The sequence below is a fragment of the Trichechus manatus genome, unplaced genomic scaffold (genome assembly GCF_000243295.1).
Source record: "Trichechus manatus latirostris isolate Lorelei unplaced genomic scaffold, TriManLat1.0 scaffold00140, whole genome shotgun sequence".
NCBI classification, from domain to species: domain Eukaryota; kingdom Metazoa; phylum Chordata; class Mammalia; order Sirenia; family Trichechidae; genus Trichechus; species Trichechus manatus.
The window spans coordinates 3,587,190-3,614,206 of NW_004444076.1; the positions used below are offsets into that span (position 1 = coordinate 3,587,190).

Consider the following 27,017-nt stretch of genomic DNA (forward strand, 5'->3'; position numbering starts at 1 on the left):
GGAAATGAACAGACACTTCACCAAAGAAGACATTCAAGCGGCCAACAGACACATGAGGCAATGCCTGCAGTCACTAGCTATTAGAGAAATGCAAATCAAAACCACAATGAGATACCATCTCACCCCGGCATTACTGGCACGAATCAAAAAAACTGGAAATAACAAATGTTGGAGAAGCTATGGCGAGATCGGAACTCTTATGCACTGCTGGTGGGAATGCAAAATGATACAAGCGTTTCAGAAAATGATATGGTGCTTCCTTAGAAAGCTAGAAATAGAAATACCACACGATCCAGCAATCCCACTCCTAGCATATATCCTAGAGAAATAAGAGCCATCACATGAATAGACATATGCACACCCATTGTAGCATTGTTCACATTAGCAAAAAGATGGAAACAACCTAGATGCCTATCAACAGACGAATGGATAAACAAACTATGGTACATACACGCAATGGAGTATTACACAATGATAAAGAACAATGATGAATCTGCAAAGCATCTCATAATACGGATGAAACTGAAGGACATTATGCTAAGTGAAATAAGTCAATCACAAAAGGACAAATATTGTATGAGACCACTACTGTAAAAACTCATGAAACTGTTTACACACAAAAAGAAACAATCTTTGATGGTTACAAGGGATCGGAGGGGTGGGGGGGAATACTAGACAATAGATAACTTTGGTGAAGGGCACAACAGTATACAGTAATGGGGAAGCCAGCACAACTTGTACAAGGAAAGGTCATGGAAACTCCATAGACACATCCAAACTCCCTGAGGGACCGAATTGAGGGGCGGAGGGTTGTGGGGACCATGGTCTAGGGGAACATCTAACTCAGTTGGCATAATTTAGTTTATAAAGCAAATGTTCTACATTTTACCTTGGTGAGCAGTGGCTGAGGTCTTAAAAGCCTGTGAGCAGCCATCTAAGATACTACTCCACGAGTTTCACCCCTTTGAGAGCAAGGGAGAATTAAGAAAACAAGATACAAGGGAAAGATTTGTCCAAAGGACTAATGGACCACAAGTACCATGGCCTCTACCAGACTGAGTCCAGTACAACTAGATGGAGCCCAGCTACCACCACTGACTGCTCTGACAGGGATCACAACAGACGGTCCCAGACAGAGCTGGAGAAAAACATAGAACAAAATTATAACTCTCAAAAAAGACCAGACTTACCTGCCTGACACTGAATGCAGAAACCCTGAGAGTATGGCCCCCGGACACCCTTTTAGCTCAGTAATGAAGTCACTCTCGAGATTCACCCTTTAGCCAAAGATCAGACAGCCTCATAAAACAAAATGAGACTAATGGGGCACAACAGCCCAGGGACAAGGACTAGAAGGCAGGAGGGGACCGGAAAGTTGTTAATAGGGAACCCAAGGTTGAGAAGGAAGAGTGTTGACATGTCATGGGGTTGTTAACCAACGTCATAAAACAATATACTAACCGTTTAATGAGAAACTACTTGTTCTGTAAATCTTCATCTCAAGTGCAATAATTTAAAAAAAAAAAAAAGATTTATCTATGTGGAATCAAATTGACAACAGCATCTTGAAAGTCTAGATGAGAAGCTTAGGGAGGCAGTGAGTTTATGTTAATAGTGGTAGAATAATTTGGAAAAGTTACAAAACTTGAAAAATGTCATTGAATTATACATGTAGAATTTGTTGAAATGATGTATCCTTTGCTGTGTATATTTTCATAAAAATAAATTAATTAAAAATAAGCTTATATTCATGTGGATTTTTTTCTCATCATTCATCCTTATAATGATGGCATCTGTCCATAAGCAGACTAAAAGTTCGAATCTGTATGAATTCAATCGAATAATCATTTAGACAATAAATGATAAAACATCCTAAATTTTTTTAAATGAGTGACCTATCTGATACATTTGAAGAAAAGATATGAATCATAAATGAAAGGCATTACATGTGTATATCAGTTTGTGTATATCATGCAAAATCTTTTCCCCTAAGAAACTCATTATATAGTAATACTGTGTAAATTGAATCACTTAAATATACAAAAAGCCCATACAAACTGACTAGAAAAGATATCCAAATAGAAAAATGGGCAAAGAATATGAGAGTGCATTCACATAGCCAGCAGACATGAAACAATGCTCAAATTCACTAGTAGTTTGGGAACTGGGAATTAAGTTAAAAATGAAATACCACTATACCTATTAAACTGGCAAAAATTAAGAAGAGTTGCAACACCTACTTCTGGCATGGATGTGAGGTAAACTGGCATACGCATGTATTGCCAATGGAACTATCAAATGTGAAATCAGTGGGGCTAAACTTTTTCAAATTAAACGCATACACACTCTTGGAGCCAACAACGCTACTCCATGCTTTAGAATAAAAACATTAGTAAGTTTGACTATACATACAAGGATGATGACTGAAGTATTAATTGTGAGGACAGAAAACTGAAAACAAATGAATTCCTACCAAGAGGCGAAGGACTGGCTAAATTATGTTACGCCCTCATTATGAAATTATATATTCATCAAAAAACAAATTTAAGCTATTTCAGTCAACTTGAAGAAATGTTCATATAATATCAACATTTTTTAAATAATTACCAAAAAAAACTCTCTCTGTGTATATGTGTGTGTGTGTGTACATGCTCCAGCAAATACATGTACATAAAATCCTATTTACATGTATATAGTTTGCAGTATATTTTCTGTAAGTACAGAAGGAATGAGAACATTAAGTTGTTAACATGGGTTACTGTGTACATGGGGAGGGTAGAGTTTACGCAAGCATCAGGCAAGAAGTGAGTGAAAGGGGAGATATGCAAAAATAGAAAAAAAATTTTTAAGGAACTGCATTTAGAATGAAATAAAATGTATTTTATGACATTTATGCTTTTATGTAAAATTATGTATATGTGAAGGACTATAAATCCAGAAATTGAACAAAAATAATTTTTGAAAATTTAAAAATAGAAAAAACAAAGCCATAAAAGCCTAGAAAAAATATAGGAGAACACTTAACTAATTCTGGGATGGGGAAGGACTTTCTGAATACAAAGCAAAAAAGAAATCATAAAGCGGAAAAAAATGTACAGATTTTATCACATAAAAATTAAAAATATTTTGAATGTCCAAAAGCACTATAAACAAAATTGATAGCAATCAGCAAACTACAAAAAATGCAACAATTATGACAAAGGGTTGGTATGCTTGATATATAAAACACTCTTGCAAAACAATAAAAATGACAAAGAGCTTGAGTGAATTGCAAAAGAAATATAAATAGCCAGTAATAAGAAGAAAAACAACCCAGTCTCATTAATGAGCAAATAAATGTAATCTAAGGCAACTAAAAATTTTATCTGTAATTTGACAAAATATTTTAAAATTATAAATTACTACCACTAGGGTATAGGCAGATAAGCATTTTCAAACACTGGTGGTAGTGTCTTTCTGCAAAACACTGACAGTTTGTATCAAGGGCCTTAAAAATTTCCATATGCTTTGACTCTGTAATTTCATTTCTAAAATTCACTGTAATGAATAATCAGAAAAGATACAACGGCTTATACGCATGGATGATCCTTATAGCATTATTCGTAGCAGAAAATTGGAAATAGCCTAAATATTGAATGAAAAATTGCTTGTTATGGATTGAATTGTGTCCCCAAAAATCTGTGTTGACTTGGCTAGGCCATGATTCCCAGTATCGTATGGTTTTCCACCATTTTGCGATCTGATGTGAATTTCCTATGTATTATAAATCCTACCTCTATGATGTTAATGAGGCAGGATTAGGGGCAGTTATGTTAATGAGGAAGGACTCAATTTACAAGATTAGGTTGTGTCTTAAATCAATCTCTTTTACAATATAAAAGAGAGAAGCAAGCAGAGAACACGGGGACCTCATATCACCAAGAAACAAGAGCCAGGAGAATAGCGTGTCTTTTGGACCTGCGGTCCCTGAGCTGAAAAACTCCTAGACCCAGGGAAAGATTGATGACAGTATGAAGAATGAAGAATAATATGAAGAATCATGTCGTCTCTATACTCTAGGCGAACAGGGAGAGAAGGCCTTCCCCTGGAGCTGACACACTGAATTTGTAATTCTAGCCTCCTAGACCGTGAGAGAATAAATGTCTCTTTGTTAAAGCCATTCACTTATGGCATTTCTGTTATAACAGCACTAGATAACTAAGATACTGTTTAAATAAGTACCAAATAATAATTACTATATTTCCATTAAAAATACTTTCAAAAAATATTTAATGATAGTATATGGGGAATGCTATTTTATATACATATATTTGTACAGAAAAAGACTAAACAGTCAAATTAACTACTTCTATATGTTGAAATTAGGATTTACTTTCATTTGTATGCTTTTAGGTATTTTATAAATTTCACATAGTTGGTATATATTAATTTACCAATTATGGTTACTGCTAACTTCACTTCAGGTAACTAAGATGGTCATTAGACTCAGTCTTATCATTTCCAGGTCAACCCTGAGAAGGGCAGAAAGTATATCAGAGATCTCAATCTTAACTACCCACAGATTCAGCGTTCAGGGTGCCATTAATTAGCACTAGGAGTCCATGTAGCTTCTAAGTTTCTGCATTGGCTACACAACCCAAAACTTGATAGTCTATATCAATATATATATGTGTGTATATGTGTGTGTGTGTGTGTGTATGTATATGTATATAGCTGTATATGTACATATATATATATCTCCCCTCAAAAAAATATATGTGTGTGTATTACTACTACTTGCCTTCAAAGTACTGACTGCCACTTAAAAAGATCACTGATGTGCCCCTGCCTCCATATGAACCCTCAGCTATGAACCTGAGACATGCCTGAACTTGCCTTACTCTTTGGTTACTATTAATTCCACCAATAGTATCCAAACTTTCTATCCCACAATCCTATCTGTAAAAACCATTTGGGCATACACCTCTAATAGCTCTATATTTATTTTTAAAATACATATGCATTGCTATTAATATACTGTGCAATATAAATTACACAAACATAGGAAATTGTAAAAAATGCAATAAAAAGAAATATAAATGGGAGTTCCACTATTTTGTTTCCACACCGCAATGGATCATTTTATTCATGTCCTAGTATATATGCCGCCACTACAGAGATCAACAGTTGCTGTGGAGTCAGTTCCAACTCATGACAACCCTGTATGTTTCACAGTAAAACTGTGCTCCTGAGGGTTTTCATGGATGTGACCTTCAGGAAGCAGATCTTCTGAGGCACCTCTGGGTGGGTTTGAACTGCCACCTTTCAGTTAGCAGCTGGGTGCTTAACCATTTGTGCCACCCAGGGACTCCTAAATAAACAATTAAATAAATATAAATAAGCAAATGAATGAATGAATGAATGAAAAGAATAGCTAAATCTCCCTCGACGAAGAATTTCAAATAATTTATGTAGATACTCCATCCTCAAAGAGGTAGAACATAACTCCCTGCCCGAGCTGGAATCAACTCAACGGCAACTGGTTTCTGGTTTTGAGGGAGAACATGGCCTTGAACCATATTCTCCTATCTCACTATCCTTTTCCTTCACCTAATATACCTGGAATTATTTTCTAAAATTCTAGAATACCTTAGACCTGGTTCACCTCAAACTATGACAATATTCATAACAGAATCCACTTTTATAATATGAAGAATCATGTCCTCTCTATATTCTATTTTACCTTTTGGCAAAATCTGGATTTTCATATATGAGAAGAGCCTATGGTGTGGTATAGTTACATTTCTATTATGATGTTGTTATACTGATGATGATTACTACTAATATTACTGCTGCGGCGGCTACTGTTTCTTTATTGGCACGTAGGCATGTCATCATATTATTCATTTCTTTCAGAAGTTTAAACAGTATACCTCTGCAGACTTTTGAAGGCTATCATGGTGTGGAGCAAGAAAGGATGTTTTCTCCCATTTCTGTACAACTTGATTGGCTTCTTCTATCTTCTGTTCACAACTTTTTTGAGAATTTAGCAATGTCACCTCATAAAATTCTTGAATATCTGTAAAGAAAATACAAAGAAAGAACCAAAATATTACACATGATTGATGCATTTGTAAATAGCTTCTGCATATGTGTGTATATGAATAATTTTCCTGATTAAAAGAATTAAATAAATACATATTTCAAAGAAAAAACAACCAAAGTAGTCAGAGGAAATCCTGAAAATTTACTTTTTATCTGCATTCAAATGTTTATAGCAGCTTTACTCATAATTGAAAACACTGGAAGCAACCAAATATCTTCAATAGGGGAATAGATAAACTGTAGTAGACCCACACAATGGAATACTGTTGAGTAGTAAGAAAGAATGTTATCAGTTCATGCAAAAACATTGATGACTCTTAAGTGCCTGCAGCTAAGTGAAAGAAGCCAGTCTGAGAAGGCTACATACTGTATGACACCATTTATGTAACATCATGAAAAAAGCAAAACAAGAGAGACAGTAAAAAGATCAGTAGTGCCAGGGTTTGGGGATGGAGGAAAACGGTTGAACAGGTAAAGCACAGGGTAATGAAAATATTCTGTAATGATACTGTAATGATGGACATATGACACAAAGCATTTATCAAAACCCACAGGATTTTACAGCACAAACAGGGAACCTGAATGTATGCAAAATTTTTAAATTTACTTAGAAGGTCAGAGGAGTTCAAGATAAAATGCAGACTGCAACAAAATAATCTTACTGTATTACAAACATGAAATTATTACACTAAAAGGAGTGGGGAAAAAAAGGTGCTGATCTAAGTAACATCCTAAATAAGCAGAAACTGTAAAACTAAAGGCAAAGAAAATACAAATAAGCATTGTACTCTAGTTGGTAAATTTGTTCCTCGTGGGGGTACAGGTTAACAATTCTGGAACCACTATATATGTATACTGAAACTGAACAATTAAGTAAATGGATAGTGGATGGTGAGAGCCAGGTTTCTCACTGTTGGAGTGAAATGTTACAGACTAGTAAGGGGAAGGAGGAGGTGAGAATGATTCACATGATACTGGATTAGAGTTGGAGACATCAATATGAACTCCTGTTTAGCTTAATATAGATAAAGATGGATACATATAGAAATATTACAGATACATGTATATACACAGATTAGTATACACACCTAAATTTCCTCGATCTTCCTGCTAGGAGAGCCTAAAAGCAATGACACCTCAGTAGCAATGAGTACCCAGCACACGAACTTGGTTTCTAATACCATTCTCCAATAAAAGGAACCAGTGTTACTTGAGAAATGGCTGATTCTAGGACTAGGGCAGGACATGTAAAACATAAGCCTGGAACATCTTGTAGTGCCAGAAAGTAAGAAAACGCTAATGAGGATCTGTCAGAGACACAAGACTAGATGAAAGTGCTGCCAGTGGCCAAATCTGGAGCAATTTGAGCAACAAAATAAACAGCATAGTATTGTATTATAACCCAAAGTATAAAATAAATATCCATGAATCCAAGGTGATATAAATAAATAATAGAATAAATAGAAATAAGTGAATGAATGAATACAGAGAATAGATAAATCTCCCTTGCAGAATAATTCCAAACAATTTAGTTGATACTCCCTCCTCAGAAAGGTAGAACATAACTCCCCAAAACTTAAGTGTGGGCTGTGCATAGTGACTTCCTTCTAAAGAGTACAATATGAAAGGGGAAAATCAAGAATAACTTTACAGTGGCAAAACCTGACATTACCTTGATCAAGTGATCAAGGTAAACATCAACAATAAAAAGTCACATTGGAAGCATGTATTCTAGACATGACGTGTTGAAAATAGCACTTTATCTCTGTGATCTTCCTCCCAAAAACCCATAAACTCATTGCTATTGAGTCAATTCCAACTCATGGCAACCCCATGTGTTACAGAGTAGAACTGTTCCAAAGGGTTTTCTTGGCTGTAATCTTTATGCAAAGCAGACTGTCAGGCCTTTCTTCCATGATGCCACGGGGTGAGTTAGAATTACCAATCTTTAGGTTAGCAGCAAATTGCAAACCACTCACACTACCCAGGGACCTCCAAAAACCCATAACCGCAGTCTAATCATGAAAAAAAAGCATCAGGCAAACCCTAGTTGAGGGATGTTCTATAAAACACTTGACCAGTACTCCTCAAAACTGTCAAAAGTCATTTAAAAACAAGTTAAATCTGATAAACTATAACATTCTAGAGGAACCTTAGAAGACATGATGAATAAATTTATGTGGTATCCTGTGTGGGATCCTGGGGCAGAAAAAGGACATTAGCTAAAAACGAAGGAAATTTCAATACCGTATAAACTTTCGTGGGAGAAAGATGTGGCAGTCAGCTTCCATAAAGATCACAGCCTTGAAAACCCTATGGGGCAGTTCTCCTCTGTCCTATACGGTCCTATGAGTCAAAATCAACTTGACAGCAATGGGTTATAAACTTTACCTCATAATAATGTGTCAATACTGGTTCATTACTTGTGACAATACTAGTGTAAGATGTTAACAATAGAGAAAATTGAGCGTGGAATATATAGGATTCTCTGTGTTATCTTTACAACTTTTTGTAAGTATAAAACTACTCTAAAATGAAAAGTTTATTTTTTTAATTGCTTTTTTAAAAAGTATTACACCATCACTGTTAGAAACCTTCCTAAATGCCTCCCCCAAAATAAATAAATAAATGCTTTCATAAATCTATTTTAAGGTTTAGGATGTAAATAGGATAAAAAATTATTTCACAAAACTAAATTTTATAACTTCTTAATGCATGAAAAAGTATTTTTTGAAGACTTCTGCTTCTGACACTATGGCTTACTGAAGTGCTCTACAGAACAAGTACACACTGGACAGGATGCACACTTTAAAACATTACTGGTGTTGATGTGGATAAGGAAGGTCTCTAAGAAGGATCCTTTTTTTTCTCTCTCTCTCACATGCATGCGAGCACACGAGTGCGCATGTGCACGCACGCACACACACACACACACACACACAACTTGAATGAGGTCAGAGCACCTGGGAGGTTGGAATAAGAGCAGTGGACAAACAACAGGGGTGGAGTTGCTCTGAGGGAAGGTATCAATGGCAGGATTGCTATTGTCTTAGTTATCTAGTGCTGCTATAACAGAAATACCACAAGTGGGTGGGTTTAACAAAGAGAAATTTATTCTCTCACTGTCTAGTAGGCTACAAATCCTAATTCAGCTCCAGGAGAAGTCTTTCTCTCTTTGTCGACTCTGGAGGAAGGTCCTTGTCATCAATCTTCCACTGGCCGAGGAGCTTCTCAGCACAGGAACCTCTGGTCCAAAGAACACACTCTGCTCCCGGCATTGCTTTCTTGGTGGGATGAGGTTCCCAACTCTCTGCTCGTTTCTCTCTCCTTTTATCTCTTGTAAGATAAAAGGTGATGCAGCCACACCCCAGGGAAACTCCCTTTACATGGAATCAGGGATGTGATCTGAGAAAGGGTGTTACATCCCACCCTAATCCTCTTCAACATAACCCAATCCTGCCTCATTAAACACAGGCAGAGATTAGGATTTACAACACATAGGAAAATTACATCAATCACAAAATGGAAGACAGCCACACAATACTGGGACTCACGGTCTAGCCAAATTGATACACATATTTTTGGGGAACACAATTCAATCCATGACAGCTATCAATACACTGGATCTTAGACCAGTAAGAAGGTAAGGCAGTTCACCCTTAAACTTCCTCACTGAGCCAAGACTGTCAAGGGAAGCTGAAATAATTGTATGTCAATGGCTTCCCATGTCTACTGAAGCAGAAAAAGTAAATGTTTTCTACAGGGAATCTACTCCAATTCAGGCCTAAAGGACTCTCATGGATTATGATCAAGAAATGAGCTCATTATCAAAGATCACAAAGAAACAAAAAAGGCATGCCACAATGGATGAAATTCAGCAGAAACAATAAACAACAGGTTTAGGTACTCAGTTGTTGCTGGTTTTGGAATTATCTGATACAGAATATAGGACTATGTAAAAGTTTTAAAGAAATGAGGTCCTAATCACAAAGACAAGCAAATAACAAGGATGTAATAAAAATGAGCAGGCAGATTAGGGGAAAAACAAATGTAACATTTAAAAATTAAAAAAAAAAATATTTGAAGACAGGTTAATGGGTGGATAGAGGAATGGACTGATATGAAATATAAAAAGTATAATACAATGCTAATGATAGAATCTGGTAGGTATACAAGTAAGTGTTCACTGTAATATTCATGGAACTTCACTTATGTTTGAAAGCTGTCATAACAAAATGTTGGAAAAATATGTAATTACTTAAAATTTCAAACTCAGTGGATATGTTAAACAGCAACTTAGAGAAAGATGAGTTGGAAGATATACTCAAAGCAACTAACCAAAATGTAGCGCAAGAGAAAATAAGATGGAAAATATGAAAGTGATTTAGGATACATAGAAGACAGGTAAAAAGGTCCAATATTTGTCTAATAGGTTTTCTCAAGGAGAAAACAGAATAAAGAACAGGTGATGTTTAAAGAGATAGTAAGTGAAAGATTTTTGGAATTTATGAAAATACGAATCCACAGGCCCAGTAAGGAATAGCTTATACTAAACAGGATTTTTTTTTTAAATCTAGGACTAGACAAATCATAATGAAACTTCAGAATATCAAAGACAAAGGGGTCTTAAAATCAGTCAGAGAGAACAGACAAATCAGACTTCTCAAAAGCAATAATGGAAGCCAGAAGACAGCAGAAAAATTACTTCAAAGATTTGAGATAAAATAACTGTTAGCATAGAATTGTGCTTCTTTGCAAATTCTATATCTGATTTAAAAAAATTATCTAGAACGTATGAAGAACTTTCAAACCACAATAACAAGAAAACAAATAATCCAATAGAAAAATGGACAAAAAATTTGAATAGACACTTCACTAAAGAAGATAATAGATGGTAAATAAGCACATGAAAAGATGTTCAATATCATTAGTCATTAGGGAAATGAAAATTAAGACCTCACTGAGATACCACTACATATTTATTAGAATGACTAAAATTTAAAAAACGAATCAAAACAAGTATTGGCAGGGATGTGAAGCAACTGAAACTCTCAGACACTGATGGTAAGAATACAAAATGGTACAATCACTTTGAAAACCAGTTTGGCAGTTTCTTTAAAGGTTAAACATACATCTATCTTAGGATCCAGATATTCCTGTTTTTTTATATATAGGTATATATATACTCTCCCTCTCTCTATATATATATATATATATATGTCACAGAGTTGATTCCAACTCATAGCAACCCTATATGACAGAGTAGAACTGCCACATATTTCTCCCACAAAACAGCTGGTGGGTTCAAACTGCCAACCTTTTGGTTAGCAGCCCAGTGCTTAACTACTACGCCACCAGAGCTCATAGATATATATATGTGAAAAAAACCAGAAAGAACAATGAGAGAGAATGAGTCAGTCCCTGGGTGGCACAAATAGTTAAACACTCAGCTACTAACCAAAAGGGTGGCAGTTTGAACTTACCCAGAGGTGCCTCAGAAGAAAGGCCTAATGATACGCTTCTGAAAGGTCACAGCCATAAAAACCCCATGCAATACATGGGGTTGCCATGAGGACTTGTACATCAATATTCATAGCAACTTTATTTGTCACAGTCAAATCTAGAAACCACCCAAATGTCTATCAATAGAGGAATAAATGAACAAACTGTGGGATATCCATGCAATTGAGTATTATTCAGCAATAAAAAAGAACAAATTACTTTTGATACAGTGCATTGTAGCATATTTAGTAGCAGTCTTGGTCTCTAGCCACTAGACACCAGTAGCACCCCTGCTCAAGTCATGACAATCAAAAATGCCTCTAGACATTGTCAAAAGTACCCTGGGGGACAAAATCAACCCAGGATGAGAACTATTGATATAAAGATACACAAACCCATTGCTGTCAAGTGATTCTGACTCATAGCGACCCTAAAGATACACAAACCCATTGCTGTCAAGTGATTCTGACTCATAGCGACCCTATAGGACAAAGTACAGCTGCCCCATAGGGTTTCCAAGGAGCGTCTGGTGAATTCAAACTGCCGACCTTTTTGGTTAGCAGCTGTAGCTCTTAACCACTGCACTACCAGGGCTCCGTAAAGATACACAGATATATACATTTCCTCATCTGTCAACTGGGTGGTCTTAGAAGAAATGACACACCAGTAGCAATGAGCCCCAAATCTTGGTTTCAAAATACTCTTCTCTACTAAAAGGAACCAGGATTTTTGTTTTTGGAGAAAAGGCTGACTCCAAGGCTAGCACAGCAAAATTACAAGATGGGTCTGGAACATCTTGCTGTGCCAGAAGGGAAGGTAGGAAGTGCTCAAAAAATCAAGGGATAATATCAAAAGGACATGGGAGTCAGCTTGAAGGGGCTCTGACTGGCCAAATTTGGAACAATTTGAGCATCAAATTAAATTAGTGATAGTAAGGTACTGTAACCTATCAAATAAAATAAGAATCCATAAGTTCATCCTGATATAAATAAATAAATGAGTGATTAAATAGGACAGAAAGGAATGTTCTTCTTTACAGTAGAATCTCAAACAATAAATATAGAAGAAAGGATAGAGTTAGAATATAATCAATGGATGCTACAACTATGGATAAAACTTGACAAGGAACTAAGAAGGACACAGCAACATTCTCAACACTCCTTCCAAAACTGCACAGTCTGTATCTCTAATCATAAGGAAACATCAGGTAACCCTAAATTGTAGGACAGTCTACTAAATACCTGGCCTGTAATCTTCAAAAGTGTTAAGGTCAAGAAAAAAAAAAAGGTTGATGAACTGCCCCAGATGAAAGGAAACTAAAGAGACATGACAATTAAATATAATGTATAATCCTGGATAAATCATGGACTGTGAAAAAAATAACTATAAAAGACACGATCAGGAGAACTGGTAAAATATGAATATGGACTATGGATTAGATAATAATATTGTATCAATGTTAAATTTTCTAATTTTTATAACTGCATTACTTACAAAAGAAAATTTCCTTGTTTTTATGAAATATACATCAAAGTATTTAGTGATAAAGCGATCTGATGTCTCCAACTTACTCACAAATGGTTCGTAAATAATAATATGCATATATATGAGACAGAGAGAATGATAAAGCAAATAGGATAAAATGTAAACAATTGGTGAATCTAGGTAAAGCAAGTGTGCAGGAGTACTATTTTGCAACTTTTCCATATGTTTGAAATTATATCAAAATATAACATTTTAAAAAATTTTATATGTTGACAGGGAACTGCCAGAAATTCAGGCCAGATTCAGAAGAGGACATGAAACCAGGGATATCATTGCTGATGTCAGATGGATCCTGGCTGAAAGCAGAGAATACCAGAAAGATGTTTACCTGTGTTTTATTGACTATGCAAAGGCATTTGACTGCATGGATCATAACAAATTATAGATAACATCGTGAAGAATGGGAATTCCAGAACACTTAATTGTGCTCATGAGGAACCTGTACACAGATCAAGAGGCAGTTGTTCGGACAGAATGAGGGGATACTGCGTGGTTTAAAGTCAGGAAAGGTGTGTGCCAGGGTTGCATCCTTTCACCATACCTATTTCATCTGTATGCTGAGCAAATAATCCGAGAAGCTGGAATATATGAAGAAGAAAGGGGTATCAGGATTGGAGGAAGACTAATTAACAACCTGCGATATGCAGATGACACAACCTTGCTTGATGAAAGTGAAGAGGACTTGAAGCACTTACTGGTGAAGATCAAAGACCATAGCCTTCAGTATGGACTACACCTCAACATAAAGAAAACAAAAATCCTCACAACTGGACCAATAAGCAACGTCATGATAAATGGAGAAAAGATTGAAGTTGTCAAGGATTTAATTTTACTTGGATCCACAATCAACATCCATGGAAGCAGCAGTCAAGAAATCAAAAGGCACATTGCACTGGGCAAATCTGCTGCAAAAGACCTCTTTAATATGTTGAAAACCAAAGATGTCACCTTGAAGACAAAGGTGTGACCGACCCAAGCTATGGTATTTTCAATGGCATCATATGCATGTGAAAGCTGGACAATGAATAAGGAAGACCGAGGAAGAATTGATGCCTTTGAATTGTGGTGTTGATGAAGAATATTGAATATACCATGGACTGCCAAAAGAACGAACAAGTCTGTCTTGGAAGAAGTACAACCAGAATGCTCCTTAGAAAGAAGGATGGCGAGACTACGTCTTACATACTTTGGACACGTTGTCAGGAGGGATCAGTCCCTGGAGAAGGACATCATGCTTGGTAAAGTAGAGGGTCAGTGAAAAAGAGGAAGATCCTTAATGAGATGGATTGACACAGTGGCTGCAACCGTGGGCTCAACCATAACAACGATTGTGAGCATGGTGCAGGACTGGGCAGTGTTTCGTTCTGTGGTGCATAGGGTCGCTATGAGTCGGAACCAACTTGACGGCACCTAACAATAACAACAACAACGAAGTTTTTAAAACAGTAAGTTGACTAGTAGGTGTTAGAGATAACTATGGGATTGAGGAATCTCTAGTATAAAATACAGAATGTGATGGAAGAGGTAGAAGATCAGTAGGGTATAGTTGGATAATATAATAATCTAGAAGTTAAGAGCACAAGTTTTGAAGTCAGACAGGCCCTGGCTCTGCTACTTATTAATATGTGATCTCTGGCAAATTGTTTAACTTCTCTAAGCCTCCATTTCTTTACCTGAAAAATGTACATATATAAGTACTTTACATAGTTCAGTAGTCACATAAGACATACTTAATGAATCCTGGCTATTATTCTTTCTACCACTCATTAGTCAGTTTCTGGTGACTTGTTTGTTGCTATGATGCTGGAAGCTATGCCATCAGTATTTCAAATGTCAGCAGGATCATCCATGGTGGACATGTTTCAGTGGAGCTTCTAGAGTAGGAAAGACTAGGAAGAAAGGCCTCGCAATCTACTTCCAAAAATTAGCCAAAGAAAACCTTTGGACTACAACAGAACATTATCTGACTCGCTTGCTCTGGATATATCACCAAAAGAATCAGTTGCTAGAGGATGACATCATGTCTGGCGAAGCAAAGGGCCAATGAGGGCGAGAAAGATCCTCAGTGAGAGAGATGGCACAATAGCTGCAACAATAGACCCAAACATGCCAGTGATTGTAAGGGTAATACAGGACCAGGCAACATTTCATTCTGTTGCACAAGGTTTCCACAAGTCAGATTCAACTTGACAGCAGCTAACAACAAATTATTCTTTTAATTAATGCATCATCTTTGAACAATACTGTGTACACAAGAGGACTCACTGATGATGACTATCTGAACACAGAATATGCTAAGCCAGGAGTCATTTCTTCCAGAAGAGTCAAGAGTCCAGACACTTGACAATAATGACAAATTAATACTTGATAAAGAGACAGAAAACTGTTACTTACTAGTAAAAAAAAAAAAGTGGCTAATTCAAATGAAAATGTTAATAGAAATGAAATAAGATATGCATAAAGCAGGACAGTATTTTTGTGCCTCATATAAGGTTTTTAAAAATTCAAGCCCTAAATTAAATTTTAATTTAAAATATCTCTTTAATGAATAAGTGTGATACTCAGAGTTGATCAAAAAGCGGGCACTAAATAAACTCACGATATTGTTAATGCAAATCACCTAGCTTTCATCAGCACTTATACTCCTAAATCACCACCAGATGTGTCTTATTCTATATCTAGGAGATAATTAACCTTCAATTTCACATCAATTATCCAAGATTCAGGAATGTCAGAAATCCCCTGTATCTCACAAAGACTTACCATGTGTACTCTACAAATCTTGGAAAGATAAGTACCTCTAAGTAATCTTGTATGAGTCTAGTCCTACGTTACATTTTCCTGCCTGTCTCCTCCAAAAAAAGTCCCCAATATCTTCCAGTCTGTGATTAGGTATTGGTATTGCTCATTGAGGTGGAGAGGGAGAAAAGAAATGAGCATTTGCCATTTATCCACCATATGTTAGGCAGTCATATATTGACAACACCATTTATTTCACTTAATCCTTTCAACCACCTTATGAGGCATATATTATACAGACTGCAGAAACTGAGACTTGCTCAAGTTCATAGGTGTATGCAATGGCAAGATTAGGATTGGAATCCACATTCAACACTAAAGCCTACACTGCTGTAATATGCCTAATGGAAGATTAGGGGTTAATCGAATGATATCACCGCTAAAATAAGAAAATTTCATTGTCAAATGCATGACTAGAATCTCTTTTAAGATATTCTTCAGATCACCAGATGGAAGGAAAACCAAACTTAAGGAACTCTTTCAAAAAATTTCCAAAGGCTGTTACCGAGAATACTTTAACTAATCTCAACTGCACAGTGTTTAGCTGAAGCTATTTCGTTTCTCTCTCGATCAGCAAAAACTCAAACAGAATGAGAGTCTGGACTCCAGGGACCATCTCTTCCTAGCCAATGAATGCCAAGGGGAGGCAAGCACATTTCTGTGGGGGTAGCTGCAGACTATCAGCATAGTTAAACGTGGATACAATTAAATGTTAAAAAGAGGTTGCTAAACATGACTTTATTGGCATCAATAGCTTCTAAGGTTTGCTTTACACACATTGTCAAAACAAGGTATTCCATAAATACTAGTTATACAATAATATTGTAACTTTTTTTCCTGAAGAATTTGAGCTAACTTTAACAGAAAACAAGAAGCAGACGGGAAAAGATGACAAGATAGGTATAAAATAAGAAACCAGACTTTGGAGGAAACTTTACCATCAGGCACGTAAGTATAGATTTACTTAGCATTCTGTTTAAGGGTGATTTCATGCAATTTTATAGTCAATCCAATTAACCAACTGAGATGAGGCCAGAAAAGCATTCAGTCGACAGGAAGAAGTTATTCACAGAGACATGTTAAGTCAGAAAATAAGCTCTGTTTTTGATATGCAAAAAGACAGTGTTCCTCTCATCTTCTCAACGCAGGTATAAAAAAACAGTTGCCGTCAGTTTTGACTCATGGCGACCCCTTATGAGTCAGAGTAGAACTGTGGTGCTCCATAGGGTTTTCAATGGCTGATTTTTCAGAAGTAGATTGCCAGGCCTTTCTTCTGAGATGCCTCTGGGTAGACTTGAAACTCCAACTCTTATCAAAACTTGCCAAAATAGCAAGACTGTTTTGTTTTGGTTTTTATTTTGTATCACATTGTTCTTTCTTATTTACTTTTTTCTTTTTTAGGACATATAGTCCTGAATCATAAAACAAGACTATTTATTCCTAAATATCAAAAGTTTACTCCCTTCTTACGTATAACATAAGATGTGAGGGGTGTTTCTCTGGCAGACTAAATACCTAATGTCAACTATCACTTAAGAAAAGTATCCCATTCCATTGCTCCAAAAGGACTGATTTAAACAGCAGTCTGTAAGACTTCATCTGGAATTGGTCCAAGTGACAGCTGATGCCTAATCTCTAAAAGAACGTTGATATTAAACACCGGTGTTCTAATTTATCTGAAAGATCAATTTGAGATTGTAGAAATTATTGAAAATATACTCATAAAATTTATAACATTTTATTATAATTATGGTATAATTTCCATTATAAGTAATTATATTATACTTAAATGACATAATTATATAATTTAATATAGTGTATAAATTATATTCATTATATAAAATTAATTTTCATATGCATATCATTATAGCACAGATATAATCATATCCATTATATTAAGTTTATAATCTACTGTGCTAGATAATCTTATTAAAATATAGTGCTTACATAAAGTTATAGAAAAATAAGGTCTAGAGTCATTAAACATGTTACCTCTCTTCCTTCCCCAACCACTCCAATATCTAAGCGTACGAGAAAATTTTATATCCAAATACAAAAAGTACAGCTTAGAAAATATGCTTCCCTGTGTATTTAAGCTATCATTATCTTGCCTTTATACATGCTAAATAAAGTATACTGTCTTTTGTCCTAAAGTAAGAGTGGAAAGCCAGCCTGTAGATGGATGTTTTTTATGATGCAAGAACAATCCAATCCATTGCCATCCACAAATTGTGACAGGAAGCTTTGTTGTTCTCTCTTCAACTACCTAATGTTGTACAATAATTTTCAAGTAGTTGGAAGGCCACATCAGACCCCAAGTCCATCATACCTGTTTCCAGACAAGGAAAACTTCATGCTGATAGCTCCATTAACAATTTTTGGAAAATAGTAATATTTGCCCTTGCTTTATCAAAAAATACATCTATGAGTGCCTCCTCATATTTTCCTCTTCTTTCTCTTCCCATTCCCTTCCTTCTTTTCCCTTCCATTCCCTTGCTGAACAACCCAGTCCCAAAACCATTCGGTGGCATAGAGCAAGGTCTAGCTATTCTGATGGTGGTAGGGGCCAGGGAAGGGAGCTGTGATTACCCGGAACAGGATCAGAGCATAAGCAAGGTGAGGAAGGCATCCACGTGTAGAAGTGGCCGAGCACAGTTTCAGAGCCTGAAAGGGTAAGGAGGGAGGCCTGGTAGAAAGATGTCTTGGTATGGGGTGTTAGAACCCAAATAGGTTGAGAAGGGCCAAAAAGTTTAGGAAGGATCTGAGTATAAGTAATCAAGAGCCTGGGTAGCATGAAGAAGACACCCCCACGGTGGGAATGACCTGGTGTGCTTTGTCACAGCTAAGTTGAATGAGGAGGCCTTCTACACAGTGATCTTGGGAGGGTTCTGAGAGCCTGAGTTTAGTAAAGAAAGTGTCCAGGGCTACGAGGCCAGGGGTGATGGGAAATTGATCAAATAAGTAATTAAAATAAGGATAATAGCCTATCAGAGAAGGGAGTTAAAATATAGAAAAAGAGAAAACTACAATGAACTGTGTAACGTTGGAATATTTTGCAAAATAGATATAGAAATTAATATGGATATAAACGTGTATGCATATAAATATTCACAAAGGGAAAAAGAGTAACTTCACAGTTGAGAAGCTTGGAAGGCATAACCTCAATCAAGTGATCAAAGTGAACATCATCAGTAAACAGGGCAAATCTAATTTGTGTGCCACTTGATGGGATGCAAGAGAAGAATACAGCCTCACTTCTGTGATATTCCTATCTTCACAAGTGTCAAACTTACATAAAAACAAGGAAAGACTGAGGAGCTGCTTAAGAATTAAGGAAACTAAAAAGACACGACAACTAAAAGCAAAGTGTAATTCTGAACTGAATCCTTTTGCTATAAAGCACATTATTGGAACATTTGTTAATTTCCTGATTTTGATGGTTATATTGCTGTTATGTAAAAGAACGTCCTTGTTTCCAGGAAATACACACTAATGTATTAGAGGAAGATGGGTCACCAGGTTGGCCACTTACTCTCAAATGGTTCAAGAGATGAAAAAAAGGGGTGGAGGGTTCCTGTACTTGCAACTTTTCTGCAAACTTGATATTGTTTCAATGTTTTAAAATGTTCTAAAAAGAAATATCAAAAAGAAATAAAATTACATCTAGGCGAAAGAAGATGGTAGAAGGAAAATAAATTCTTCTTGAAGACCCTTCTCTCAACTTTTCAGCTTCAGTAGCCTACTGTCGTTGTTGTTGTTAGTAATAATAAGAACTACCATTTATTGAGTCTTTACCGAGTTAAGCAGTGTATATACATCATTGCATTTACTATTTCTAACAATCCTATGAGACAGGTACTATTATTTTATCCATTTTGCAAAAGAGGAAACTCAAAAAGAGAGAGGCCAAGAAGTTTGCCCAGTTTGCTTATCTCGTAACTGCTGAAGCTAGGATATGAACCAGGTATGTGTAACTCTAAAGCCTATAGTCTTAACTATTACAAACTGCCTTTTTATACCTAGGATAATTGTCACATTTTCCGTGTTTTGCTCTGGGTTTACAGGGATTTGTTTTGTTTTTATTTTCATCTAGAATGTTTTATGGACCATGACTCAGCAGTTTCAGCTCAAAGATTCTTTCTCCCTGAAGGCTCTTTTACCACAAGTCATTTCTCACTTTCTATCCTTTACTGCCTTTGCACTTTGCAATTATCTTGTGATTCTTGTGGCCCTATGTTATTGGTATATATGTTTTGTCTCCTCTGCTTCTAAGTTCTGTGAAGGTAAAAACCAAGTCACACTCCACTTTTAATCTCTTATAAGCAGTGGTTCTCAAATTTTAGCATGCATTAGAATCACCTGGAGTGCTTGTTAAAAAAGATTACTGGGCCCTACCCCTGTAGTTTTCTATTCAGTAGATCTAGGGTGTGGACCAAGAATTTACTTTTCTAACAAGTCCTCAGATGATGCTGATGCTGATCACACTTGGAGAACCATTGCTGTGTAGTGCTTACCGGTGTCTTGCCCGAAGTAGCTATAAAGTGTTTTAGGATTTACAAAACTATAACACATACATTATCTTCTTTGATGTACTATATCCAAATAGAGATATTTATGTCTCAGAACTTCTCATATTATATGGTAATAATCAAGTTTTTGATCTATCTTTCCTATCATTTATTTATTCATTCATATATTCATTTATTCAATACTTATTAAGCATTTATTATGCACCTGGCACTGGAGATACAGCAGTGAATAAGAAAGATTGTTTTCTGCTCTGATAAAAACTAACAGTCTAGCAGAAAAAAAAAAAGGACACTAAACAAACAAGGCAGGACAAATATTCCTACCTCCATCTTCAGTCCCTTCCCTGGGAGGAGACATATGATAAATCAGAGCAAAGAGACAAAATGTTTATTAGCATAGTGACACATTGAAGTTAAGCTATAATAGATTAGGCAGAGAAAGGTTTGTCTTGTAGATGTTTTACTCTGAAGTACCTGAAGGGTCTAATCTAAACTTCAAAGATATGTAGAACTTAAAATACGACACTGCCCCTCCAGTTCCTCAGGGGAACCATAAATGGAATCACCAAAGGAAAAGTTAGAGTCTAGGACAGGTAGAACAAATAAAGACTAAAAGGCAAAAAAGGAAGTGATACCAGATAGAAGAGAACCCTTATGCCTATCATAGGTGGAATCTGTATACGTATCAGATGGGAAAGAAAAACAAGAGTTTTATAGTCTCCTCTGGGCTCCATGTACATTTTCTTTTTGGATATATTATGGATATATCCAATGGTTTAATCATGTTATTACTATAAAGTATCATGAATATCATGCTACAAGAAGTATAGGGTGTAATAAGAATACATAATAGGAACCTGTTCTAGAGAGTTTGTTTCCCAAAGGAGGGGAAATTTCAACTGAGACTTCAAGTATGAGTATGCATTTTCAGGCATGGGAGTTTGGGAACAGGAAAGTATAAGGGATGGAAAATGTGCAAAAACTTGAGGCAGGAGAAAACATAACAAAGACCTTAATGAAATCCAGTAGGAAAAGAGAAAGGGAGTCGTATGAGATGAGGTTGGAGAGGCAGGCAGGGATACAGTTGTATTCAGTACTTAACTTTCAGGATCTTGAGAGAAGAGATCATGTATCCTCATTGTTAAGTAGATAGTGTATGCTCAATAAATGTGTTACTGGTGAATCAATGGATGAATGGATGCATGTATGAATGTATGAATAAATGAATAAATAAGCAAAGAGTATATCTTGTGTAAAAAGCCGAGGCATAAAGTGACATGGCATGTTTTAGAAACAAAACACTGAATGGACCAATATAAGAAAGAAAGGAGCTTTCAAGTTTGAATCACGCAGTGTTAGAATTGAGGGGGCTGAGAATCATCTTATCACGTCCCTCGCTGTGTTTCAGATAAAGAAACTGGAACTGGTGAACTGATTGAGGTGGCTTAAAGAATACAAAGCCAGTAGTGACTGAACCAGACTTGAATATCCTGATTCCCAAACCAAGAAGCTTTCCACTAAAGCCATGAATCTTTCTAACTTAGAAACCTAAGAAACACCTCTAACAGTCACTATGCAGGCAGATGCCAAGCACATCAGAACTTTCTCCCTAAAGAATACATAACAACTAGTAGCTGCCACAATTTTTGCAGTTGGAACTTTAGAACCTAGATTTGAATGATACAAGAAAAACACACATCCCTTCCTTTCATGGAATTCGTTTAAAAAAAAAAAATAGGCTATTCTCTCAGTGTTACCATTTCCTTTTCTACCTTTAGGCTAAAAGAATACAAACTGGTATACTGGCAATACTCAGCACAAAATGATCTAGAGAGCATATGAGGTCAGACTGTCATGGAAAGAAATCTCTCCAAGCAGCTGCATTCCCAAACCCCAAAACCTATTGCCATTGAGTTGATTCTGGCTCATAGCGACCCTATAGGACAGAGCAGAACTGCCTATAGGGTTTCCAAGCCTCTAAATCTTCACAGGAACAAACCAGGGCTCCTTAGCAACTGCATAACTACCTATAATTCACAGAAGGTTGGAGTCAATACAACTCTGAAAGGCTGACTCTACATTCTGTTCCTCTTTAGTAACTACTGTTTGTCAGAAACTTGGACAGACTCTAATCATATATCACAAATACTTGTTTTGCCCTGAGTGACCTTTGTTTTGTCTATTGTTTTATTTCCAAGCTTCTTTCTCTACTGCTCAAGTTCATAAACAATATTACCTAAACCAACAACATATATTTGACTTATTTAAGCACCATTCGTTATTAATCAAAGTATTACAACTTGACTCCTTTTTCTAAACTCCCTACACTGGACAGGTATATGCATGGTAAGTATAAGCTAATCTACCCTCTTCTAGGAAGCATCAGAATGCTGCCAGGCCTACAGTTCCCCATACAGGAATTGACTACACAGAAGCTAGCCCTGCCTGTCTGGTGATAGCTGAGCACCTGGCCCAAGGTCAGTCAACTGCTAGACTAGCCAGTAGTCTATGCAAAGGCCTGGTATAAAATAAGAAAGCTGCCTTACAAAGGTGATTGACTAAGCCAATCATAACCTCTCACATAATATGTTTAAATTGAAAAAAAAAAAAAAAGAAAGTCAGTTCACTGATAATGAGTAGGAGGAACAAAAGCCAAACCAGGGAGTAGCACAGTTAGCTTGGTGGTAGAGATCAGAGTCGGGAACATTGCTTTTGAAGAGATGGCAGGATAAATGAATGGCTAATAACAACAACAGCAATAACAACAATTACAATCGTATTAAAGGCTTACATTTATTGAGCCTTCACTGTGTGCCAGACATGGTAAGAAATCCATGTGCATTATTCCACCTAAACCTCACAATTACCTATGGGGTAGGTTCTATTATTATCTCCATTTTACAGATGACAAAACTGAGGCAAAGAGAAGTTAAGGAAGTGCATAAAGCCACCCCTTTATCAAACGGTGGAAGCAGGATTCTAACTTAGATTTATTTGATTGCAGAACTTCTTAACCTATCCTGAATTAGAATTTGCTTAACTTACTTCCACCTGAATTTGTACTACAAATCCCATTACTTAAGGAAAAGTGAACGCGAGGAAAGTAGAGAGTCTGGACCTAAACAGAAGGAAAATCTAGGTTCTGAGGAAATTCCCAGAAGAGAGGGCCTCAAAGTCCAAAAATGTTATTTACTGCAACTAAATAAAAAAAAAATAAAGTTATATTTCAAAACATGTATCGAGCAAAACAGACAAGGACAGCAAACAGCCAATAAATTTCACAACATGGAGGTCATTGCTGAACTTAATAAGAGCAGCTTCAGTAGAGCATTGTAGATGGAAATGATTTGGCTGTTCATATCCCCATAGCATTTATTCAGTATGTAAGCATCTTAATTCTGTATGCTTTATTTACTTATCATCTGTGCTCCTCCATTAAATTTTAAGCTCCATGAAGGCAGGGAATTTGCCAGTCTCATTCACGTCTGTATTACCAGAGTTTAAAATAGTACATGAAATTTTAGGTTCTCAATCATATTTGTTGAATGATGAATATGCACAAGATAACACAGATACTGTGTTAGACATCAGAGGCTGGAGTTGTTGCTATTGTTAGGTGCTGTCAAGTCAGTTCCAGCTCATAGTGACCCCAGGTACAACAGAACAAAACACTACCTGGTCCTGCGCCATCCTCACATTCATTGCTGTGCTTGAGTCCATCGTTGCAGTCACTGTGTCATTCCATCTCGTTGAAGGTCTTCCTCTTTTTCACTCACCCTCTACTAAGCATGATGTCCTTCTCCAGGGACTGGTCCCTTCTGATAACATGTACAAAGCACATGAGATGAAGTCTAGCCATCCTTGCTTCTAAGGAGCATTCTGGCTGTACTTCTTCCAAGACAGATTTGTTCGTTCTTCTGGCAGTTCATGATATATCCAATATTCTTCACTAACACCATAACTCAAATGCATCAGTTCTTCTTCGGTCTTCCTCGTTCATTATCCAGCTTTTGCATGCATACAAGGTGATTGAAAATACCATGGCTTGGGTCAGGCACACCTTAGTTCTCAAAGTGACATCTTTGCTTGTCAACACTTTAAAGAGGTCTTTTGCAGCTGATTTGCCCAATACAATGCATCATTTGATTTCTTGACTGCTGCTTCCATGGAATTTGATTGTGGATCCAAGTAAAATGAAATCTTTGACAACTTCAATCTTCTTTCCATTTATCATGGTCCAGTTGTGAGACTTTTTGTTTTCTTTATGTTGAGGTGTAATCCATACTGAAGGCTATAGTCTTTGATCTCTATCATCAATAAGTGCTTCAAGTCCTCTTTGTTTTCAGCAAGCAAGGTGGTGTCATCTGCATATGGCAGGTTGTTAATGAGTCTTCCTCCAAGCCTGATGCTTCATTCTTCTTCATATAGTCCAGCTTCTTGGATTATTTGCTCAGCATACAGACTGAATAAGTATGGTGAAAGGATACAACTCTGATGCACACCTTTCCTAATTTTAAACCGTAAAGTATCCCTTTGTTCTGTTCGAACAACTGCCTCTTAGTCCATGTACAAGTTCCACATGAGCGCAACTAAGTGTTCTGGAATTCACATTCTTTGCAATGTTATCCATAATTTGTGATGATCCACACAGTTGAATGCCTTTGCATAATCAATAAAACACAGGTAAACATCTTTCTGGTATTCTCTGCTTTTAGCCAAGATCCATCTGACATCAGCAAGTGATATCCCTCGTTCCACATCTTCTTCTGAATCTGCCTTGAATTTATGACAGTTCCCTGTCAATGTACTGCTGCAACTGCTTTTGAATTATCTTCAAAATTTTTTAATTATACTTGTGTATGATATTAATAATATTGTTTAATACTTTTGCCTTCTTTTGGATCCTCTTTCTTTGTAATGGGCAAAAATATGAATCTCTTCCAGTCAGTTGGCCGAATAGCTGTCTTCCAAATTTCTTGGCATAGAAAAGTGAGCACCTTCAGCACAGCATCCAATTATTGAAACATCTCAATTTGTATTCTATCAATTCCTAGAGCTTTGTTTTTTGCCAAATGCCTTCAGTGAAGCTACAGTATTGCTACTGAGTTAGAATTGACTTGATGGCAATGGGGTTTTTTTTTCCTTTTTTTCAGTGCAGCTTGGACTTCTTCCTTCATACCATTAGTTCTTGATCATATGCTACCTCCTGAAATGGTTGAACATTGACCAATTCTTTTTGGTACAGTGACTGTGTATTCCTTCCATTTTCTTTTGATGCTTCCTGCATCATTCAATATTTTGCCCAAAGGATCCTTCAATATTGCAACCTGAGGCTTGAATTTTTTTCTTCAGTTCTTTCAGCTTGAGAAATGCCGAACGTGTTCTTCTCTTTTGGTTTTCTAACTCCAGGTCTTTACACATGTCATTATAATACTTTGTCTTCTCAAGCCACACTTTGAAATCTTCTGTTCAGCTCTTTTACTTCATCATTTCTTCCTTTTGCTTTAGCTACTCTACCTTCAAGATGATGTTTCAGAGTTTCTTCTGAAATCCACTTTGGTCTTTTTTTTTCTTTTCTTTTTAATGACAAGCTGACAGACAAGTAGTGGGAGAGTGGAGTTAGGTCTTACAAAATGAATGGTTTCTGTTTTCAAGAAGCTTGCAATCTAATGAGAGACATATAGTACAAGCAACTACATCACTATTTCTCAAATTTGAATAAAGTATCTATTTTAAAAGAAAAAAATTGAAATAGAAATCAGTCTTATGTTGGCAAAACATTTTATTATGGAATCACTTAATAATGTACAAACATAAAAGTACATATAAATTCTTTATGCTTCCAGTTCATATACAACCATAATACTAAAACAAATTTAAGAATTAAATAAGACAACCAAACATATAAACTTCAAATTAACATTAATCTAATGCAATGAATGATGTTAAGCTGAAACTAAGTTGCCACTTCCAAAATAAAGGATACAACTGTTAATGGTGCAAATTCTTTTGTGTTCACCATGCCTTGATGTCACTTGGCCTTAGCTTGTTGTCAAGCAGTGATTATGGATTAAGTCCCCATTTATTCTCTTTACAATAGCCTGGGACATTGAAAGAGTAACACCTGTCTCCAATAAAACTGTAAACACAAGCACAAGTGCAGGCCTTCTGAGAAATCATGTAGCAGTGCTCAGTTATAAAGTGGCTATCCAGAGGATCCCAAATGGGCTTTAAATTTACTATGATTGAAAGGTAAACACAAACTTTTTTTATTGTACTTTAGATGAAGGTTTACAGAACAAAGAGTTTTTCATTAAACAGTACACATATTGTTTTATGACAATGGTTAACAACCCCACGACATGTCAACACTCTCCCTTCTCGACCTTGGATTCCCTATTACCAGCTTTCCTGTCCCCTCCTGCCTTCTAGTCCTTGTCCCTGGACTGTTGTGCCCCATTAGTCTCATTTTGTTTTATGGGGCTGTCTAATCTTTGACTGAAGGGTGAACCTCAAGAGTGACTTCATTACTGAGCTAAAAGGGTGTCCGGGGGCCAT

At 36.4% G+C, this 27,017-nt stretch overlaps 1 protein-coding gene across 1 annotated transcript in view; it reads right to left on the bottom strand.

The window, feature by feature from the left end:
- DLG2 (discs large MAGUK scaffold protein 2) overlaps positions 1-27,017 on the bottom strand; it is a 2,186,317-nt gene that overhangs the window by 1,901,345 nt on the left and 257,955 nt on the right. The window contains exon 4 of the mRNA XM_004385499.2: positions 5,913-6,058. Coding sequence (XP_004385556.1) covers positions 5,913-6,058 — 146 coding nt within the window. The remainder of the gene's footprint in view (positions 1-5,912; positions 6,059-27,017) is intronic.